Below are 16,383 nucleotides of genomic sequence, written 5' to 3' on the forward strand. Positions count from 1 at the left end.
GTACTGCACGATAGTGACTGTTCTAAAGATCTGCTTTACAGTATGCTCCCCTCACTGAGCAATTCTGTATTCTTTAAAAGTTTGAGAAAGCACATATTTCATAATATATCTTTTTTAATTTTTTATTTTAATTGCAGTTTATTCACTTTGTATCCCAGCTATCATATATCTTTAAAATAAAACAAACTGCAAAATGGTTTAAAGTTGTGGCTGGTTTTTGCCTGGGATGTGGTGTACTCCTGCTCCTCATGTGGATACTAAAGAAGGGAAGATATGACATTTTTTGGTCTGTTCAATTAAAAGTGAAATGTGCTGCTTTCATGAACATTGACAATTGATATGGATTTGTCTGTGACACTGTGTGATCCTGGGAGCAGAAGTCATTGTTTAAACAGTACTGAGCTAACAAAGGATCACTGTTCACATGGCTGTTACTCTGTGGATGTTTCTCATTTAGGTTCAAAGTGCCCAACAGGAGCATTCGGTATTGGGTTACACAGGTTTTGTTAAATCCATGAAACAGATGTTAATTTGCCTCTTTTCCTCTACGGACATGTTTAAAATGCATCTGAAAAGATACATTTTTCAAAGAAAAGGGTGGTATTTTAGAAGAAGGTGTGGGTTAATTTATTAACAATGAACCTGTTTTCAAGTGCCTGGCTTTATATGCTTTATTTACAGTCAAGGCATTGTATGGAAAACTTCTCTGACACACAAAAGTATTTTGAAAGGAATCTTCGAGGTGTTGATAAAAACTATCCAGATGATTACCTAGTACTCAAAGAATGAACTAGCCAGTGATCTTCTTGGGACTAACTCCAGCTACTCTTGGCTAAAAAAAAGTAGATATTTAGAACATAACTATTTTAAGACACTAAAGAAAGTGAAGACAGTTTTGACATGGGGGAGCCATAAGTTCTCTTTTACTGATGGGTAGAGTGACCAACCTGGGCTCAGGCCTGGGCAAGGAGGAAAGGTAGAAAAAAAGGCTGATGAGAGATGGCACTCTGGGTGAGCAAAAGAGGGGCAGGTGAGGAGAGTTCAGACTTTGACATTTCAACTGTATTTGGTGTAGATTTGAATTATAAGTTTCCTCTCTACTAGAAATCAACTTCTACTATTCTTTCCAAAATCAGTATCAGGTCCTCTCAGGAAGTTAAGTGGACTTGAGATTTTATGTGGGAGAGCCTTAAGTCTAGGGGTTCCATCACATATCTGTTCAGAACTTCCAAGAACAGTCACTGTAATTTTCATCCATATCATACAAATTTTCTTCTGTAGTTTTAAAGAAAGTAAGTTGTACGTCAGACTTTATGACCCTGTTCTATCTTAGTGTACATTTATTTGTTTGTTTATTTATTTGAAAATTTTTCTTTTCCAGGAGAAGTATGTTTTTAGGGATGTGGGTTCAACCATCTTTCTCAAAGGATTTCTCTTTTCTATAGAAAAGCAAGCTTGTCTTGTTCTTTCTTGAACTGTGGGCTTCATGTAGTGATTGGCACATAGAGGGTGTTCACTAACTATTTGTTGTAACTTCAAGGCACCAAAGAGAATCAGAGTCAGACCTAGTCTCTCAGTGGCAACCGGGATTGGGAACACCGGTAAATGCTTTAAACATTTTATAAACTTAGAGCCATTCTGAACTACTTGATAAATGGACATTGTTCAGAGAATTTTCATAAATTAGTGCTCTGGATACTCCTGAGAAATCATACAGGTATGTTGAAATAGATTTTTTTTTAGAACAAATATGGATTTAAATACTTTGATAGTGATGAAAAACATCCTAGTTTCAAGACATGAAATAGATAGTTTGTGAGACTAGCATGTTGATTAAAGCTCAGATCATCTTTCTGAATTTGCATTTAAATACTTGTACCTACATATTGCCTAGACAGAGAAACGTGTTTGCCCATGCATTATATGTAAGCCATAAATAATCGTGTACAGATCTCTACTGAAATTGTTGAATTCTTCCCTAGATCATAGACTTATTTGTTGTTTTTACTTACTTTACTCCTTTTGCACCTAAAATTTTGTGTCTCCCCAGGTTTCTGTGAATCAACAGTGCACCAGAAGGTGTTTCTCTTCTTGAGACTCCAGGGAAGTCTTGGAATTCAAAGAACTCAAGAAGGAAGCCTGGTCAAACAGCCTATGCTTCAGTGAGGTAGAGGTTTAGTACAATCACAACAGATGTCTCCTCATTCTTAATGGCAGCAGCCTTCAAGTGCATCACCTGGGTCTCATTTTGCTTTGTCTAAAGGGATGAAAAACTTTTAAAAAAAACCACATTGTCATTAGCTTAAGGTCAGAGCCTTACAAGTTTCAAAGCTATTTTTAATATCACCAAAGAATAAGCAAAGTTATTTGCATTGCTTTTTCAACAGAAAAAGAGAAATTAGACAAGATCAGGCACATTCAGGGTGGTATGGCCATAGACAAAAAAGGGAAATCAAACAAACCCAATGTTATCCTAGTTATCTACAAGGTCAGTCAGAGTAAAAACAAAACAAAACAAAACAAAAAATTTCCTAGGTATTTTTATAACATTCCAGGTACTGGTTAAATTGTTCCTATTCAAGTGTGTATGTGTGTGTGTGTGTGTGTGTGTGTGTGTGTGTGTGTGTGAGGTGTATATGTACTTATGGGTTTTTGTGTATCGATATGGAGGCTGGAAGTCAATTCTGAATGTCTTCCTGTAGAATGTTCCACCTTATGTTTTTTTAATATAATTTTTTACTTATTAGAGTTTATTCACTTTGTGTCTCAGCTGTAGCCCCACCCTCATCCCCTCCCAATCCCATCCTCCCTCCCTCCCTCTCTCTCTCCCTCCCTCCCTCATCTCTTCTCATGCCCCTTCCCCAGTCCACTGATAGTGGAGGACCTCCTTCCCTTCCATCTGACCCTAGTCTATCAGGACTGTCTTTCATAGACTTCCTCTGTGCCCTGTAAGGCTGCTCCCCCATCAGGGGGAGGTGATCAAAGAGCCAGCCACTGAGTTCATGTCAGAGACAGCCCCTGTTCTCCCCTTACTAGGGAGCCCTCTTGGACACTGAGCTGCCACGAGCTACCTCTGTGCAAGGGTTCTAGGTTATCTCCATGTTTTATGATGGGGTCTCTTCACTAAACCTGTTGGTGATTCATTCAATGAGAGTGCCAGGTTGACACACTGCAGTGATCCTGCTGACTGGGTTCTACCAGTGTTGGGGTAATAGCAGGTACAGGGAAGCTATATTTTTCCTTCATTACTAGGAATTCAAACTCAAGACCGCAAGCTTAGGAGTCAAGCCCTTTACTCACTGAGCCACCACCCCAGCAGCACTGCACAATTTCTAGCTAGAGTCATTTGGGAAGAGGGAACCTCAGTTGAGAAGATGTCCTGAAGAGACTGACCTATGGTCTAGCCTGGGGTGCATCTTCTTGGTTAATGACTGAGGTGGAAGGACCTGGCTCACAGTGGGTGGTGTCACCACTTGGCCAGCAGTCCTGGGTGGTATGAGAACGAAGGCTGAGCAAGCCATGAAGGGCAAAACAGGAAGTAGTGTTCCTCCGTGGCCTCTGCATCGGATCTTGAAACCAAGTTCCTGTCTTGAGTTTCTGCCCTTACTTCCCTCAGGGATGAAATGTGGTATAGAACTTTATGTTAAAATAAACCCTTTCTCTTCTAATTTGCTTTTGGTCCCAGTATTTTTATCACAGCAATAGAAATACTAATACACCGTAGCCCCAAGGTAGTTTTTGTTGTTTTGTTTTTTTTCTGTTTGTTTTTGTTTTATCTTTAAGAATGTCTTGTTATAGTTCAATGAACAATTTAATTTAATAACTATCTGTTTTCTCGGAAAGACAGCAGTAGGGCATTTAAAGGACAGACATCTGAAACAATCAGAAGAACAACATGGGAGAAACTGAACAAGGGGTTGGAATCCCTGTGGTCAGATGCTTTTCCAAGATCAAGGTATGGATTGTTTAGATGTATACATGCTTATACACACAAGAGTCTTTTAAGCAAGCACTGAAAGTGCATGTAATATTCCTCAGCTTACATGAAGTTTTCCATAACATTTCCATAACATTTTACCCAGTATGTTGTTAATTTCTTGTCTTAAGGAAGTTGGTTTAATAATTAGGGATATCTAACCAGAATTATTCATTCATGAAACCTAATCAGAATGCTTTAGATGGTCTGAAAGAAGGATGGGGTAACAAGAAACAGGACTGGAGCCTACTACTGAGGGCCTCTGAAAGTCTCTACCTAGCAGTGTATCAAAGCAGATAGTGAGACTCATAAGCAAACCTTCAGCAGAGTACAGGGAATCATATGAAAGAAGGGGGAGTTAGTATGATCTGGAGAGGACAGGAGCTCCACAAGGACCAAATATATGTGGGCATAGGGGTCTTTTGTGAGACTGTATCTTCAACCAAGGACCAATATGGAGATAACCTAGAACCCCTGCTCGGATGTAGCCCATGGTTGTTCAGTATCCAAGTGGGTATCCTAGTAAGGGGAACAGGGACTATTTCTGAAATGAACTCAATGGCTGGCTCTTGGACCATTCCCCTCCCCCCAAGGGAGGAGCAGCCTTGCTAGGCCACAGAAGAGGACATTGCAGCCAGTCCTGAAGAGACCTGATAAGCTAGTAGAGTCAGATGAAAGGGGAGGAGGTCCTCCCCTATCAGTGGACTTGGAAAGGGGAAGGGAGAAGATGAGTGAGGGAGGGTGGGAATGGGAGGGAACGAGGGACCAGGATACAGCTGGGATACAAAGTTAATAAACTGTAACTAATATTAAAAAAATAAAAATTTAAAAATAAAATAAAATGTTTCAGGTGTGTCTTGTGGTGGAGTTTAGTCGGCAATCAGAGGTCAATCCAGTGCTCAGCTTTCAGGAGTTTCTGGCAGAAAGTTACAGGTCATGGCTAAGAGACAGTTCACCTGTTGATTACTATGCAAAGATGACTTATGACCTGGTCAGACAAATATTTTCTTCAAGCTTGGGAAACACAATAATCATTGTTTATAAGAGAACTATCTATTCTGTTGGCTGCTTTTGTGGTTTTAAGTATTTTAGAGACAACTACTGTTCTCATAGATCCAAAGTAGTGCAAATAAAATGGTGTTGGGCTATACATCATTTATTATTTGCCCTATAGTTATTATGGTGGTATGATTTAACCTGCTATCACAATCAATAAGACATAGACACTGTTGGTTTTTATAATTGCCTTATTTACCTTGAGCTTGGCAGATATTTCCACCTACACTGTCTCAATAACTTCACCACCCACCTCCCAGCCCCCAGGCAATGCCATCTGCCTTAAACATTCCTATCTGGGCTACCTTTCATCTTATAAATACTTGCTTGTATTCTTCATCTGGATCTTTCCACAGCATTATTAGTCCTTCTTCATACTAACTTACTGCTGTATCCTTTTTTCTCCTCTCTTCCCATCTTTCTGTTTCCTGGGATTCTCCTGAACCCAAAGCCCTGGAACCTTAGCCCTGTCTACCCCATTCTGCCCTGCTCAGGTTTTAGGACTTTTAACCAACCAATTAGCAATAATGTTTTAGGCAGTTTACACAACAAGGATAGGTGTATCTAGGCAGTAACTAGATCTTGAGGGCCAGTAATTAGCATCAAAATACAAGCATCAGACCAACTCCCTACATCAAAGGCATCTTTACATCACAAAATGTGAATTTATATTAACCCAGGAAATTCGAGCACTGGCCTAGTTTCTGCAGAATCCTTCACACATTCCTCTTTGAGCTGCTGCCTCCTAGTAAAAGCTCATTTTACCTTTATTCACATGTAGCATAATGTTATTTACCTAAAAGAGAGACCTCAGACTCAGCTCCTGGGAAATGCTTTTTTTCTGTAATGATGTACAAATTATTGGAACCCCCAAACTCTCATGTTTTCCTTCTCACATACGACTGGGGAGCACATCCCCTGGCTCTTAATTTTCCTAGATGTGCCATTTTATACAATTTCTTCAACCTGGTTATACTTCAGTGTTTTTCATCTGAAAAGGCTAATGGTAGTTTTACCTTTTAAGATTAGAAAAAAAAAAAAAGATTATTGCTCTGAGAATTCTCTCTGGCTCTGTCTCTCTTTATTTGCCTGAGGGTGTGTGTGTGTGTGTGTGTGTGTGTGCGCGCATCTGTCTCTGTCCCACCGTTAGGGGCTATCCCATACTACCGGTATGAGGGATTAGACCCAGGCACTCACACACATCTGGCAACCTCTCTATCCCTGCTCTATACCTCCTCCTTAGCATTTAAGGTGTTTTAACATTTTTAAATTTGTATATGGATTTTTGCCCACATGTATGTTCATGTACCAGTTGTGTGTCTGGTATCAGTGGAGGCCAGAAGGTGCTGGATACCCTGCAACTAGAGCTACAAGTGGCTTTGAACCATCGTGTGAGTGATGAGAACTGAACCCGGAGCCTCATTAAGAAGAGCCAGGGCTCTTAACTTCTGAGCTGCAACTCCAGCTTCAAAGTTTGAAATAATGATTAGTATTGTGTTTATTAGTTACTGGAATTAACAGCATTTGTACAGAAAAGTCATCAGCTATTTACAAACACTACTTCTTTTTTTAAAATTTTTTATTAATTACACTTTATTCATTTTGTATCCCCCCATAAGCCCCTCCCTCCTCCCCTCCTGATCCCACCCTCCCTCCCCTTTCTGCATGCATGCCACTCCCCAAGTCCACTGATAGGGGAGGTTCTCCTCTTCTTTCTGATCTCAGTCTATCAGTTCTCATCAAAAGTGGCTGCATTGTCCTCTACAGTGGCCTGGTAAGGCTGCTCCCCCCTCAGGGGGAGGTGATCAAAGAGCAGGCCAATCAGATTATGTCAGAGGCAGTCCCTCTTCCCATTACTATGTAACCTATGTAACCCACTTGGACACTGAACTGCCATGGGCTACACCTGTGCAGGGGTTCCAGGTCATCTCCACTAATAGTCCTTGGTTGGAGTATGAGTCTCTGGTAAGTTCCCTGTGTTCAAATTATCTTGTTCTGTTGCTCTGCTTGTGGAGTTCCCGTCCCCTCCAGCTCTTACTATTTCCCACTTCTTACATAAAATTACATTTACTCTGCCCATCAGTTGGCCATCAGGCTCAGCATCTGCTTTGACAGTCTATACTGCAGAGGCTTTCAGAGGCCCTCTGTGGCAGGTTTCAAGGTTGTTTCCTGTTTTCTTCTGGCTTTCAGAGGCGCTCTGTAGCAGGTTCCGAGGTTGTTTCCTATTTTCTTTTTCTTCTGATGTCCATCCTCTTTGCCTTTCAGGATGGGGATTGAACATTTTAGTTAGGGTCCTCTCTTTTCTTAGTTTGTTTAGATGTACATATTTTAGTGGGTTTATTCTATGTTGTATGTTTATATGAGTGAGTATATATCATGCGTGTCTTTTTGCTTCTGGGACAACTCACTCAGGATGATCCTTTCCAGGTCCCACCATTTACCTGCAAATTTCATGATTTCCTTATTTTTCATTGCTGAGTAATACTCCTTTATCTGACAGAGGACTCATATCCAATATATATAAAGAACTAAACAAACTGAAAAGCAACAAACCAAGTAATCCACTTAAAAAATGGGGAACAGAGCTAAAGAGAGAATTCTCTGTAGAGGAATATCGAATGGCAGAGAAGCACTTAAAGAAATGCTCAACCTCATTAGCCATTAGTGAAATGCAAATCAAAACAACCCTGAGATTTCACCTTACACCGATCAGAATGGCCAAGATGAAAAACTCAAGGGACAACACATGCTGGAGAGGTTGTGGCGAAAGGGGAACCCTTCTCCACTGCTGGTGTGAATGTAAACTTGTACAACCACTCTGGAAATCAATCTGGCGCTTTCTCAGACAACTAGGAATAGCGCTTCTTCAAGATCCAGCCATACCACTCCTAGGCATATACCCAAAAGAGGCTCAAGTACACAAAAAGGACATTTGCTCAACCATGTTTGTAGCAGCTTTATTTGTAATAGCCAGAAGCTTGAAACAGCCCAGATGCCCCTCAACTGAAGAATGGATGCAGAAACTGTGGTACATCTATATACACTACTTCTTAAAGTCCATCTTTAGTTTCTGTCTTAGAATTTCTCTTGGCATGAAGCGATATCATGATCACTGCAGCTCTTACATAGGAAAATATTTAATTGGGGGCTGGCTTACTGGTTCAGAGGTCTGGTCCATTATTGACATGGTGGGTAGCATGGTGGCTTGCAGGCTGAACTGGTGCTGCAGAAGGAGCCAAGAGTTCCACATGTGGATTGGCAGGCAGCAAGAAGTGAGTGACAATCTGCCTGACTAAGCTTCTGAGAGTTCAAAGTTCACCTTCAGTGACAGGCTTCCTCCAATAAGACCGCACCTATTTCAACAAAGCTGTATCTCCTAATAGTGCCACCCTTTATCATCTTGCACCTGAGGGAACCCAAGAGTTCTGCCCTGGATTTCTATGCCATAAACACTGCTTGGAGTGCTGAGTTGAAGTGTTAACATAGTTAACCAAAAGAATAAAAATCACAGGTTACATTGCTGTGGCCATCGCCTCCAGTAGTGAGAGTATAGCTTGTTGTGCCCAAGAATGCCGAAAAAGAGGAAAAAGTGTTGAACTGACCCAGTACATCCAGAGACTTGTTATTCCTGAAGAGAGAACACAGTAGCTCTGCTGTGGAGACAATGCCTTGGTGTAACTCTGTGTTCTGTTCCTTCCCTTCCTTAAAGGGGACAGCACTTGTCCTGCAGATAACAGTGCAATGCTGAAGACCCATCAATAGCTGTGTCTTCCATAGAATAACTCCATGTCACAACCCATGTCTTTCTGTGTGAATAAGATAAACTGAAAAGAGCAAAGCTGTACCTAGCTACACCACTCACCACCACTAACCAACTGTTCTAATTTTACCAGAGTGAGAACACTGGCAGACAGAGGAGAGCTTACACGTTAAAGTTTCTTAAATGTTCATAGGCTGTTTACGATGGATACAATCCTCCAGCTCATGGAACAGGCTCCTTTGTCAGCAAATGGTAGATATATAATCAGAAATTAATCATAAAGCAAAGTTCTAATTTTTCTTAAATACTTTTCTTCCTAGATGTTTTTGTTGGCATTAACATGGGCATATTTATCCAAATCACTATCTGGAAGTTATATGAATTCCATGCTCACACAAATAGAGAGACAATTCAATATCCCCACGTCTATAGTTGGATTAATCAATGGGAGCTTTGAGATGGGTGAGTTATTTATACATTTGCTTGTTTTTATATATGGATATTTTCTCCTTATTTCCTGCATCACACTATATAATCTAAGTTACACGCTCCTGACTTTGGTTGAGTAGCCTGGTTTGGTGTAAAGAAACCACTTATTTAACTGTTCTCATGATGGCAGCTAATTATTGCCACATGGCCTGACATTTCCTCCTTTTTCTCTCCTGCAAGGAATCACAGAAGATTTAGAGTATTAATATCGAATTCTATCATTTCATAACTCAAAGAGAAATTAAGGCCTTTTCCTTGGCATTCTAGAATGTTGATATGAGAGTCTGGAGGAACTTATGTTCCAAGTGAGAGAGTAAAATTTTTTCCCTATTCTGTGTGTGAGCTTCATGGCTCTCCACTCTTACCCACTAGATGAGGAAGCTTTCCTCATCTTTCTTATGAAGAGTGGATGAACTCCAACTCCTGCTTTTGGGTGATGAACTGACATAGGAGAGTAGAATGGGTAAAGGAGGGAAAGATTCCCTCCATAAATAAAGTGACCCAGAAGTCTTGGTACTTTTCTTCTTAGATTAGTCATAATTTTTTACCTCCTTCCTAGTGAAATTGTCTTACTGTGTTGAATCAAAACAGCAATGAAAATCAGGATTGAGAAGAAGCCCACCCACATTGAGGATGCTCTGTCCTGCCTCCCAGGGTCAAGCTCCTTAGTGCTTACTTTTGCACCCACATCCCAGGTCTTAACTGGAGTTAGGGTGAATGCCTTATATGGACCTCACATAGATTCTGCTCATGATTTATGTGTTAGATGCAGCAAGTGTGGAATATTGTTCTGCGGGACACAGTTGTACTATGGTAGACAGTCTCTTGAAGGCATACAGGTTTTTCAGACTCCTCCAACACCCCAAAATGGACAGGTAAATGTAAAGGGAAGATTTGTTCAGAGGGTAGAGCATTAAGTCAGTTGTTTGAGGATGAAGTCAGCCCAGTTTTATGTGAAGTTGGAAGTTGTTAGAACATGAGCGTGGAGAGAGTTGCAGGGATGAGAAATGTATAGAGACTGTAGCTTACTCTGGAGTATGTCTTTTATAACTCAGATGGCAGAGAACCAGCATGGGGTTGAAAGAGGATATTGACCTTTCTATGCTGAGGGCTCATGATTTTAGAATAATATTTTACTTGCAAAAAGAATTAAACTATATAGGTAAGGAGGAAGCTAGTTAAACTGAAGTAAAGTTATCAGGACACTTAATCATTCTGTCAGACAGGAAAATGTTTGTTTTTTAACAGTAAGATAAAGAGAATAAAGTATTCTGTACATATTCATTAATACAGGAAATTATTATGGCAGCAGTTATTCACAAACCAGCTTTGTAAACAATTAATTATTCTATTAATATTGATTAAGGCTGGTTATTAATACAGTGGCAGGTATTCTTTTACCTGTTATTTTATAAATAAAAGAGACAGAAACTTGTTAGATTTATACTGAACCTTAAAACATTAGGGCTGTGTAGATATCAACCCTCTAAGCTATCCTGTCTGCTTCCCATTCAAAATTTCCATAAATACCTTCATCTCTTTCATTTGGACTGCTTCTGCTCCATCAAACCAGTTCTCAGACCAAGCTGCCCTTGGTCATGTGCTCCTGGTTATGCTAACCCATGGTGACATGCTCTTTTCTTCCTCCTTCCTTTCCCTCCTCGTGGTTTTTCTGTGACTCCACAAGGCACAAAACTTCACTCTGCCTATTTCTCTTCTGTCTAGCCCAGGCTGTAGGCAACTTTATTAGCCAATCAGGGATAATTTGGGAGGCAACATTCACACAACAACATTTTGGATACATGAGAATTTGCTTGTAGGACAGTAAGGATCTTGGGCAAGCAATTGACATTTTAATTCATAGTAGCTCTAGATCAACTCCCAACAACTATATCTGAGTTTTAATATAGGCTCCATGACATTTTGCAGAATTTTCAACAACCACGATGTCACATACCACTATTTATAGTTTGACTGGTGGAGAAATCATGGCTGCTCTCTTCACTATTGCTACCTACTTGCCATGAACAGAATGCTAGCGACCAGCTAATGATTATTGAAAATAATTCTTACCCAAGTTCATGGAAAACTCTGTGAACTCCATGGATTTTAGACTAAGGGTGAAATATTCCTATTTAAAGTAGTAACTATTTAAAATATTAACTGTTTAAAATATTAACTATTTTTAGCACCACCTGCTGTGGCAGGTGACTTAAGGGAATGTCTTAAGAAATAGTTATGAGAGGTAGCAATTCACATTTGTCTGTGAAAGAAGCTTTTGGTGGGCATTTCCCCAGGTGGTTTTCAAGCAACCTTACCCTAGCATGAGCCACACCTTACCTCTCTTCCCATGCCTTCTCACCAGTTATCTGAGGGACACCGCAAGGGAATATAAAAGGCAATCAGCCTAACATGAGGAGGGAAAGTTTTGCTTTTCAACCAATAGATATTTCAGACAAGAGCCTGTGCATTTAAGTTATTTAAAATACTGCAATATATCCTTAGATTTCAGGCTAGAGAGAAATAAAATTGAGAAAGAAACCCCAAAGTCTTCAAGTGACTTCCAGATATTTATGATCACTTACAGATTTGCTCAGTTGCTAAAGAAGAATTGGATTTTTCTTATCTTTCCTTTAAGTATAATATGAGCAGTGTAAATATTCTCTTCAAACTAAAAATATGTGGTTTGTAGAGAACTTGCTTATATATTCTTTTCAACTTGTGTGTGTGTGTGTGCGTGTGCGCGTGCATGTGTGTGTGTAAGTGAATAATACTAATGATTGAACCTGGGTCCTCACACACTAAGGAAGTCTCACTAAGTTGCTCAGGCTGGTCTTGAACTCACTTTGTATCCCACGCTGACTTTGATATTGTAGTCTTCCTCTTCTGGGGATGGCAAGTCTGTTCCTCCAGGCCCCACTTGTTGTTTTAGCTCTAAAACATGCTTATCAAAGGCCTCTCTGTCACATGTTAATCCAGTGCTTCTCTGCCAGAGCAGGACTTTTCATTGAGTTTCTTTGAATAAAGTTTTCTCCTAAACCACAAAGATCAATTTTTGGTTTAACATTTTGACTCCTGCAATGTACATCTAAGGTTCAGTTGGAGGGTTAGGTCTTATACCATCTCGCTGCTAACAGTATTACCTGGTATAAGGAAAGAGGAGACACTAGAAGCAGACATACAGCTTGGCCATGTTGAGCAATAAAGCTGTTCTTAAATAGTAAGTTAAAAACATGAATCCATTTGAATTTGCATAGAGCAGGCATGAAAGGAGAGGTCGGAGGTGATGTGCAGGCTGACAACTGCCTTTGTGTCCAATCCCAGGGGCAGAACAAGCCTGAGCAGAGCTTTAGTATTCTCCAGAGTGGAAGAGAACCTTCCCACAGTGTCACAGTTGCTCTACATATGAAAACAACGCACAAGACATCCTAAGCACTAATCCCTGTGTTAAGGTGGTTGTTAGACCATGAACCCTCGAGTCCAAATGCTGGAGAGATTGTTGACTAAGAGCTGCTAATACTTTACTGAAACAAGCATTCTCCTTCCTCCCTCCCAGGAAACCTTTTGTTGATTATATTCGTGAGTTATTTCGGAACAAAACTGCACAGACCTATCATGATTGGTGTTGGATGTGCAGTTATGGGCCTAGGGTGTTTCATAATATCACTACCTCACTTCCTCATGGGCCGGTGAGTAGTCATTCCAGCACTTGATGATATTTTAGTTTCAACTTTCACCTATAGGAAAGGAGGCTCAAATTTCCTCTCTGGGAGGAGCAGTGCTCCCCACAAATAGAGAAGGCTAATATGGAAATTAGAAGAAGTGGTCTCCTGGTCTGCCAATATGATTTGTGACTCTTGTGAACTCAGGTCATTTCAAGGTCCCATCCAGGCAATTTGTGAAGTGGGGACTTGAGACACCTCTGTCTTAGGAAGTTGAGGCACATGAATGGATTCTGAATCTGCCAACCCCTGTGCTGAGTCCTTCCTCAGGACAAGTTTGATACTTTGCTTACAGGGGGTCTACAATTTGACATAATTGTGGGTCACCAAGAGATAGACCAATGTCATGGCTGGTTTTTATTTTCATGCTTACCAAAGTAACTTACACAGAAAATTGTAAAACTGAAAGTATGATGAGTTAGCTCTTACTTTTCTCCCAGATTTCAGAGGACAATTTTCAGTTCTTCTGTTTGCTTTCACGTCTTGTTAATTTTTAATACTTTACTGTTGAATATACAAAATTTACTATTTATTTTTGCATTACTATAAAAATGTTTTCTACTAGAATCATGCTACTCTTTGTTATAGAACTCATTTTTTTTCCTAGATGTAATATTAGCTTATTTAGCTTATTTTCTCCTCATTTGACTGACTTTTCTTGGTTTTTGCACAAGTCCCTCACTGTCTGGCAGGGTGACAGCTCTCAACACTGGTCATAGGCTTTACTGTTGTCCTGGGGATGCCTCTTGTTCTTGTCTGCTGCTTCTGCCCCCTGCCTCTGAACTGTTAACTTCTAGGTCAGCTTGTTACCATTTCCTTGGTATTCCCCATCCTTCTTTTCCTTATGAATTCATCTTACTTACTTCCGTCTGCTTCCTCTTCCTCCTGACTCCCTTCTCCCTTTTAAATTCTTTCTTTCTTTCTTTCTTTCTTTCTTTCTTTCTTTCTTTCTTTCTTTCTTTCTTTCTTTCTCTCTCTCTCTTTCTCTCTCTCTCTCTTTCTTTCTTTTATTTTCAGCTCTTTTATATATTATGTGTATATGACTCTTTTATGTGTATGTATTTATGTGCACCATTTATGTATTTTGTGTACACAGAGATCAGAAGAGAGTGTTGGGTCCTCTGGAATGCAGTTACAGATGGTTGTCAGCTATGATGTGGTTGATGGAAAATGAACCCATTTTCAAGAGTAACAAGTGCTCTTAACCACTGGGCCATCCCTCTAGTCTGCTTTTTTTTTTCTTTTTGAGACAGGGTCTTGCTGTATAGTACAGGCTGCCCTTAAACTCTTGGTGATCCTCCTGTGTCAGCCTTCCAAGTCTTGATTGTACAAGGATGAGCCACCACATTCACTGGAGGAGCAGCCTATCATCTGTTTTCCTGTTTACTCCCCAACACTTCATTCTGTAGAGAAAAAAAAAGTCCCTACAGACTTTGAGGAAATTGTTTCACAGTTTGTGGGAATTAGAATTAGCATTCTAATGCCTGTGACCAGTTTCTAACTCTTCTGACTGATTTAATTTTTATCTCCATAGTCTGAAACTGATGACTATTGATATAAGCTCTTTGCCACCTCAATCAGATACCTTAGGTCAGGACATTTTGAAAGTTTCTTGTCCTCTTTTCTCCTTGATAATATTTTTCTTTCTCCCCTCCTCCTTCTGCTGTAATTCAAGCCCTGGCATCTTCGTTTTCATTCCTATCTTGCCATCTTGGTTTTCTAACCTCATGTCTTCCCATCTCCTTAGTACTTCCTGGGAGATTTAACTTTGTCATCCAGTCACTTAAATGGCCTTGCCACTCATATTATCATATTTCTAAATTTTATTGTTGAGGGCACCTCTGTACCCTAAATATCTTTTCTGAGGGAATATCTTATTTTCTCAGGAATTCAGTGTATTTCCTGAATGACTTTCCTTATGCTCCATTGTCCCTGGCTCCTTCAAGTGTAGGTTATTTTTGTCTTTGACTTCACTGTAATAGAGTGTCCTCATGATGTTCTTGGTTATTTATTTATATTTAAGGAAAACTGTTAAAAAGGTAAGGAATGAATCAGCAGGTGATTGAGTGGGGACTTGCTGGTGATTGAGAAGAACTGTTTGATTCTGAGCTATCTTGGGAACATGGATAACTTGTGGCCCTAGGCAGAAATTCTCTCCTCTTGAAAAGTGGTTGACATAACTATGAACCAGAAAGGAATCAGAATATAACCCTTTAGTATGCAGAGTTTTAAAGATAATGTTCCTCCTTTTCAACGTCTGTGTCCTCAATGTACCTGTTTGGAGACTCTTGCATCTGTGAGCATTTCCACTTGGAGAGATGGAAGATGAGTATGAGGATCTAGCTATTTCTTATGTGCACTTTAACACTCAATTTTCTCTTTGCTTTGTGTACCCTTTGTGGGAGCTGCATTGGGAGTCTCTTCTTGCAGCTTTCCAGAGTAGCCTGGAACATAACCTGTTGCTACCATAGTATGATGATTATGGTTATCTTACTTTTGATTCAGTGGAAATTTGCATATCCACATCCCATATCAAAATTTTATTGAGCTTTGTAAAAGTAACTTTTAATTTCCTAAAGTAATTTTCTGGGTGGCTCACTGCCTCTATATGCTAACCTAGGCCTAATCTTGGAAGCTTCTAGTCTCCATAGAATCTAATCTAGGCCTAGAATGTTTTCAGCCTCTGAGACATACTGCTGAATAAGCTCAACCTTTCTAGCTCTTTCTGCATTCTGGCTGGCTGGTTAAGCTCACCGGTTCTGCCTAAAACTCCTTTCCAAGCTGACTGATTCAAATGTGCTTCTCTCAGCTTCTGGTTAATTGCTCTGTGTGGTCTCAAACTACTCAAGCAATCTGTTCTAATCTTCTGACTTCTTCTCATTCTCTGGTTTGTTCTGTCTCCATCTGTGTCTAGCTTGTTCTCTCTATAACCTGTCTCTGTAAAACTGTCCCTTCTCTCTCTCCCTCTTTGTTGCTCTCTTAAATCGCCTCTTTCCTCTGTTCTGGTAAGAGTTGGGCATATCCTATTCTGTCAAATCTTTTCTGATTAGTCACCTTGTCTGCCTCTCAGTTAAACATCTTCACATTCATTGTTTGAAATTACAAGTGTGTACTATAGGCGAGTCTGTAGTCCAGCCAGATCATACTGTAATCCAGGGTATGTCTGCATTCCCACTGGATTACATAGACCTAGAAGGTCTTTGGATGTTATCTCCCGCCAAAGCACCCATGCTGCTGGATTAGAATTACTTTACAGAGTTTAAGTTGACCATACTTTTGATCTATCATTTATAGTTTTGTATTATTAGCTATTTTTGTTTGTATATGTTGTGTTGGTGGTAGGAAATGTGCATGAGCTTTCATGTGAGGTCAGGCAACAA

The 16,383-nt window shown here is 40.0% G+C and overlaps 1 protein-coding gene across 1 annotated transcript in view; it reads left to right on the forward strand.

The window, feature by feature from the left end:
* The first annotated feature begins 3,888 nt into the window (after nucleotides 1-3,888).
* LOC129675665 (solute carrier organic anion transporter family member 1A5-like) overlaps nucleotides 3,889-16,383 on the forward strand; it is a 37,160-nt gene continuing 24,665 nt past the window's right edge. The window contains exons 1-3 of the mRNA XM_055605647.1: nucleotides 3,889-3,955; nucleotides 9,113-9,254; nucleotides 12,838-12,970. Coding sequence (XP_055461622.1) covers nucleotides 3,896-3,955; nucleotides 9,113-9,254; nucleotides 12,838-12,970 — 335 coding nt within the window. The 5' untranslated portion in view covers nucleotides 3,889-3,895. The remainder of the gene's footprint in view (nucleotides 3,956-9,112; nucleotides 9,255-12,837; nucleotides 12,971-16,383) is intronic.

This window comes from Psammomys obesus, unplaced genomic scaffold (genome assembly GCF_907164565.1).
Source record: "Psammomys obesus unplaced genomic scaffold, mPsaObe1.curated_primary_1811, whole genome shotgun sequence".
NCBI lineage: Eukaryota > Metazoa > Chordata > Mammalia > Rodentia > Muridae > Psammomys > Psammomys obesus.